The 7,029-nt window shown below is 36.3% G+C and overlaps 1 protein-coding gene across 1 annotated transcript; it reads right to left on the bottom strand.

The window, feature by feature from the left end:
* Nucleotides 1–4,795: 4,795 nt before the first annotated feature.
* Nucleotides 4,796–6,060, bottom strand: LOC149001576 (thylakoid lumenal protein (Mog1/PsbP/DUF1795-like photosystem II reaction center PsbP family protein)). Its single transcript, XM_089138998.1, has one exon. The coding sequence runs from the start codon at nt 5,964–5,966 to the stop codon at nt 5,223–5,225; it is 744 nt and encodes a 247-aa protein (XP_088995124.1). The 5' UTR covers nt 5,967–6,060; the 3' UTR covers nt 4,796–5,222.
* Nucleotides 6,061–7,029: the final 969 nt, after the last annotated feature.

Here is a 7,029-nt window from a genome sequence, read left to right as displayed (position 1 = left end):
TGACAACATTCATAGAAGATACATGAGTGTCGATACATACTAAATAAGGAATTAAGGATGGCTACAACCTTCTCAGTAACTAAGTGCTTTGTTGTACCCAACACTCGAGCTCCTCCCACATTTTCTGCTGCTCATACATTATTGGAACTTTTGGGTACTTGAGCATAGTTTGAAGGTGTAAACTGAAATAATTTGCGACTTAGTCAAAATCCCACCAAAATCTGGTAAATATTAGTTAGCCAATTCAGACATATTTCAGGGGAAACCTGATTGAGCATCTCCAAACATATATGAACATCTAGACTGTTTAAAGAAACAAAATTTACACCAACACAGTAATTTAGCTTCAATTCTAGGCTGGTAATGTATGTTATAAGTTTCACTATCATTTCTCATATTAGTCCACCTAGACATAATTTATCACTAGAGAACACAAAATCCAATTGTTCTGTAGACGAAGAAAAACCATCTAATAAGACACCAATGTCCAAAAGCGTCATCATAGACAATTAATAGGGATTAGCCTATTTAAGCATATTTGCATATGTTTGAAGCATCATATTGAAGAAAGAAACACCCAATGTGGTAGTATTACCCTGTGGCTTATGGCAGCCATGTCATATTCAACCTGAAGAATCTTTCTAATGCTTAACAACAGCTCCTACAGATGAAAATTTCAAAATCTGACAATTCAGCAAAAAAATTAAAAACCTTCACTTAAAACTTAAGATTTCCTACTAGTTCAGGGGTTTCCAGGTGAAAGGAGTGACAGCTTGAAATTTTGCTGAGTGAGTCAAAATTTCAGTTGACAATATTATCTGGTATTATTAAACTTCTGGAATTGCAGTTTTGGTGCTCATTAGTAACTTAAACTTCCACATGCATTCAAAAAGAAATGTATATACTTTAATTATGTCTAGTGCAAAGGTTATGCAACATATATTACCATTAGAGTTGTATGTAGAGAAATGGTGTTTTCCTTTTCTTACTGTTTTTCTGTTAAGAGCATTATGAACTACAATAACAATTAGGGATTGCTAACTTAATTGGAATTACTATATTTGAAGTGTGTTCCTTTTCTTGCTGCTTTTCTCTTAGGAATGTCATGAACTCCAATAACTCTTAAGGATTGCTACCGTAATGTACTGCTGATTGCAGTTACTAGAGAAAATCAAACAAGAAGATTAGCGTGAAACAAGAATAATCCAGGAATACCTTGTTAACATCACATGCTTTAGAGAAAGGTTAACATCAAAACTCATATGCACAGTTGCACACACCCTAGGGAATATTGTGCAAAGCAATAGCAAGGCTAGGTTAGGACCAACATCAAGTCCTTAAAGCATTCAATAAAACACAAAAACTGAATCATCATTACATAATTTGAACCGCAGTTTATCAAAGCTTGAAATTCAGAATATACACAAATTATAGCATGGAAAGACATCAAACTGATGTCCAGTGAGAAAATATAGATTTGAACAGCTTGTTCATCCAAGCACATTTTGTTCGTTGCTGCCAAATCTTTTAAGTTCAATCAAAGTCACCACTGGCATGTCCATGATTGTAATCCAAAGTTTAGATCATTGATCAAAGAAGCAGCAAATATATGTAAAACACAGGTAAAATATTGGGGAATCAATGACATGTATTTTCTACAGCATACTGGATAAATCAACCTGTTTTCTAGTGATGGTAACAAGAAATCACACCAAGCTGCTTGCTGCTGATCCAGTCATAATTCACCCATGAAGTGGTTCACTAATCAATACAAGTGCACAAGCAACAAAGAAATGTTACAAAAGAAATACAATGCACATAAGCAATGGTAGAGATTGAAAATAGACTAAAAAGGAGGGGGGTTATGAGTACATAATCATGTTGATGTTGCACAAGCATGCAATTAAACAGGTCAACATTTTACCCACACTGGAGAATGCACAAATGCCCTTTTTTTGGGGGTAAACCACAAATGCCAATAAAACCAGTAAGAAAGGAGGGGAAATTTGTTCTGTTGAGTAAATCAGGTGGAACAAAGTTAAACAAGTGCATATCACTTCAAGATGAAACTTTGAAAGAAGACATAGGAAGCACCTTGATTGATGCAAGTGACACTGCCTTTTACTCAGCGAAACTGTGCAAATTCATTCCTGTGGTTCGTAAGAATTACCACATTGGATAAGAAGAACAAAATCAGAGCACATTTAAAGACCAAAAAAAAAAAAAAAAGAGAGAACCTATTAAAATATTCACTTTGAAAGACCCCTTTGAGTTCTCAACCCATAACCTTAGGCCTGTCCATCAATCCACTACCCAATCTAGCCATTGATGCATACCTTTCACCATCTCCACCAACCAAAAAAATCCTACGAATCTACTCTGGCATTACCAAAACATAGAAACAAATAGAAACACCCTAAAAAACATATTCGTAGATCAAAACTTTTTCCCTTTTGGGAAGGTTGGGGGGGGGGGGGGGATTCTCTGGAAGAGAAAATTAGAGTAATTAGCATACATGCTTTCCAAAAATTCAAGAGCTACATAATTGGATTTATTAAATACAAATAAATCCAACTTATATAAACTTTTTTCCTTTACATTTTACTTCCTTAAAAGCTCCATTGCAGGCTATGCAAATTCTTCTTGTTTATGCCGTGTAAGCTCCGTTGGCTGCCCCTTGTATTTAAGAAACTCCTCACTTCTTGTAGCTCGTAAGATGCATCAAATTCATTGCATAAGCCACATTCATAAAACCTCTAAATATGAGAAAAATGAAGTTTACATTGGGTATTTTATCTGAAGCAAGACCCTCATTGTATGATTAACAATGATTTTCAGCCACCTAATTTTTTTTTCTTCTTTTTAACTAATATTACAAAAAGTATAATCTAGTTAAATTTTGTTCCAAAAGCACATAATCAAGACCAATTATTGAATATTTCACAAACAAGCCAGAATATCGCATTTCATAAAAATTGATTGCTAGATTCTATTTCATATTTGCGAAACCTCTGTTGATCAATCCTGTAAAGGGCTACCCTAAGAACCAACCTACCATATGAAACCATGCAGCCAGGGTAAAGCAGCTCAGTCTTTGAACTGGTTTGTTGGACAAGGTCTAATGCTATCTCAGCCTAAGTCATTATCGGACCATCCATTCAAGGGTGATTCACATAGAAGCTTGGGCACTTAGCTATTCTCAAATTTCCCATTAAACGACCTAGCTTGAGTGACTTGTGCAGGTCCATAGACATATTGCAAAGTAAGCAGCATTGAAAGAGCACCACCAATCCAGGCTCCAAGAGAAGTAAACCCCATATGGTCTGGCTTGCTGGTTGCAATATTTTGGAAAACCTTGTGTCAAAACTGAGTACTTTCCAGCTAATGTCATTACCCTTGAATGAAGCAAAGCCGTGGCCATCTCAGGTACCCGTAGAGAGGAGATGTCTTTAGTGCAGTATCCCCTACCAAGATAAAAATAACTCTCCCACCGTTTGCTTTTTCCATGACAACTGTGGTTTTTCACTTCACTGCTTGCATGTGTCCTTTAATGACTTTTCTCTATGATGGAAATGACAGTCTAGAGAGATCACAGCCATGTTCAATTTATAAAGACGAAAAAGATCAATTACAAAAATATCCTCAGAAGAATACCAAATTATGACTACAACCATACAGGCAAAATACCTATAAACTTAGGTTATAGCACCAAAACCTCAAAAACTTTGTCCTGGTAAGTGCTTCTTTAACGTTACCAAAACAATAGAGTTTTCTGATCCTGTTGAACCAGGAGCGTTCAAATCAGCAGCCAAATTAAAAAAAAAAAATTCCATCATTTTCTGGCTTTTCATTGTCTGTTTGTGAATTTAAAATCTCAGTCAGTTTTAATAACAACAACTTTCCCAAACACTGAGAGAACCATTGAAGCAGGAAAGTATGGTACCATGGAAAGGAGAAATTGTCTAATTCCAGAATCAATTGCTAAGAGAAATCAACCCATAAAATTTCCATATTTTGCATTTGAATTCGAAATTGGTCTATTCTGATAATTACAATTCCCAAAACATCTTGATAATAACAGGAAAGATTAGCACAGGACAGAGATTTCCTGTCTAACTATTCTCCTGACTGATAAGATGATCTTATGTTTTTGAGTTTCAAATTCGAAATCTGAATCTTGTCTTAGAATTATAAGATAACCCAACTTTGGATGACCAAGGTAGTTCTAAAGAAGATCACAGGAAAAGCGGGGAAAGTGAACAGCCTCTGTGAACGGCAGTGCTGTCTGCTAGAGATAAAAGGCCTGGAAGCATTTGAGACCATGTAAGATCCCACTATCCAAGCAGAGATCCGACTGGCCTAAAGACAGAAGATTCTCAGTGAGAGGATATCTATTCCATTGGCCTAACAACTTTTCCCAGGAAGGATTTACCTTGCAAGAATATTACTTATCAAGCTTTGAAGCTGTGAGTTCAGCAGTCACACACTCACACTCCGTAATCAGATATCTAACTGACCAAAAAGCAGAACATTATCAATGAGGGAATCTCTCATTCAATAAACCCTACTACTTTCCCCTGCCAGTTCAGCAAGCATATATCTGTGATCCCTTGATTTCCTAGCCAGCAGAGTGCCCATGTCAAAGTGAATAATTATTGAAATTCAAAGACAACAGATAAAATTTGGAGCACAAGATGCCATATATCATCAAAATACTCAATAACTCATTCGATGCTGTAAGCTTCCACGACATTAAAGAGGATACTTCATTAGAGCGCACAGGCATCTATTTTGTTTTCTAATGGGTTAATTCAGTTCAAGTTAGTTTATAAGGTATAAATTGGAGTCATCCTTGGGATATAAAAAACAATAGTCAGTTAACTCGATGCCATCTATAAACTACAGACCATATTCTCTAGACATTCAACTTGTCCCTTCAACTTGTCCCATTCAAAAGAAGATATTTCAGGCACATTAATCATATTTGATCATTAGACTCACTCAAACAGTCACATGATTCTGATTGAAACCTCCAAAATCAAAAGCATTAAGATATTTCGTTTCAGCAACAAACAAAATCAGGACCAACGTCAAAATTTCATTTACTGGATAACTAGACATATAAATATAGCCACAAAGACAAATCAACAAAAATGTATTTGCATTTATACAATAAAAGTTGAACCTGCCTCATATCAAACGGCAACATTGTTACATAACATCTAAAACGATCCAACCGTTTTGAATGATTCATGGATGTGCTTCAAAGTCTCCTGGTCCCTGTTCCATTCTGGTGTAGGAGCATTGACAAAGTGTGCATAGAGCTTGTTATTGGCGCAGGTCACAGATATCAATCTATGTGCACTCAATCCATCAATCTCATAAACATAGTAAACCTGCCCCTTGTCATCCTTCCTTTCTTTAGAGTTGATGTTGTCAGCAGAGGAGATCAGATCCTGCAACTCCACATCCGATAAGGCTAAATTGTTCAAGACTACATCCATGGGTGCAAGCTGCCTGAACCCAGACAGGTACGTTAGGTACTCTCTCTCGGATTTCTTCTTTGGGTTGTAGAATTCGCTATCTGTGCCATTAGTGCCCTTCTCCACCTTGGAAACGAGGCGTTCTTTCCACCCGTCCGGGACATCGTAGACGTACTCTGCTGAATCCTTTTTGCTCGAATTGCCGCCGTAACCACCATAGTTGGCGGCGCTAGCGGCGGTGCCGTAGTAGACATTATAGAATGTCGAGGTGTCTGCAAATGAGGGAGGAGTGGTTGATAGGATTAGGGCGGCGGCAGCTGCTGCAGCAACTGTGGCTGTGGCAGTTGGTTTCACTGTAATGACAGTCGAAGATGTCTTGGTTGAGGTTTGGAAGAAGAATTGGGGTTTAGGAGGGTTTGGAGTCGAAGAGGGTCGTGGAGAAGAGGAAGAGAGGATCGGTGAGGGAGAGAAGACGGAAGCCATTGGTCTCTCTCTTATATGAATGCGTGGATGGGATTTTCTCCTCCTCCGCGCTTCTCTCGTCTTTCATATGTTGTCTCCGGGTTTGCTCTGTTCGTGTGTGAGGATGGAAGCAAAGATTTTGCCTTATCCATATGCTTTTAAATAAATAATAAATCAAAATTTTTCAAAAAGAAAAAATAAGGAAAAAACAAAAACACCCTCACAAATCACAAGTAGACTCTCGATATTTTGAATATTGTAGTGCATATCATCCACCTTTCTTCTTATTTTATGGATTCTAGTTTTCACTTTGTTCCTAGAGGATGCAACAGTGTTGCTCATTTTCTAGTTGGAAAGACACTTGTCTTAACAGAGAAGACTAACTGGCTAAATTCCACTACTTAGTTGTTGAATTTTTGTAACTCTGACACCTTGTCATTTTCCTGTTCTTTGAAATGAATATTGGTTCACTAAAAAAAAAAAAGTCACAAATACACTTGTACATGATAACCGAAACCGTCTTCAAATTTGTATTCATATTTAAGAACCTCTTTATTCATTATTTTTCTTTGAAAATAAATGATAATTAAATTTGAAAACCAGTATTCAAAAATTCAAAATTATCCGGTTAGAATAAAGTATTAAACATTTTTCTCTAAAAAAATGAGCTAATAATCGAATTCAGAAACATGTAGTCGAAAATAAAAAAAGGACAATTACCAATTAATAATTAGATATTCAAAAAAATTTCAGATTCGAATTCGGCTGCCTTCTCTAAATTTCTGCTGGATTCTAATAATGGTTTGCTAATCGGGTTCAAATTCGGAACCTAGTATATATAAGCCGAATCCGATCCGTTTATAGGTCTACTCACAAGTATGTTAAATTGATAGTTGCACCATTTTCCACTAGAATAGTAAATATTAAAAGGAAAGACAAATATATCCTTAGTCGTGTAAGAAGGTGAATTTTATCGATGGTAAATGGAAGAAAAAAGGCCACCACACGTATAACGAGAGACTCAAAAAGAAATTCTAGAATATATACTTAACTTACTATTGGAATTTAATAATATAATTACTAA

This window comes from Hakea prostrata, chromosome 10 (assembly GCF_041222555.1).
Source record: "Hakea prostrata isolate BN-2017 chromosome 10, UWA_Hpros_2, whole genome shotgun sequence".
In the NCBI taxonomy this organism is placed as follows: domain Eukaryota; kingdom Viridiplantae; phylum Streptophyta; class Magnoliopsida; order Proteales; family Proteaceae; genus Hakea; species Hakea prostrata.
Note: the sequence above shows the minus strand (reverse complement) of the source record. Positions and strands in the feature narration are given on the sequence as shown.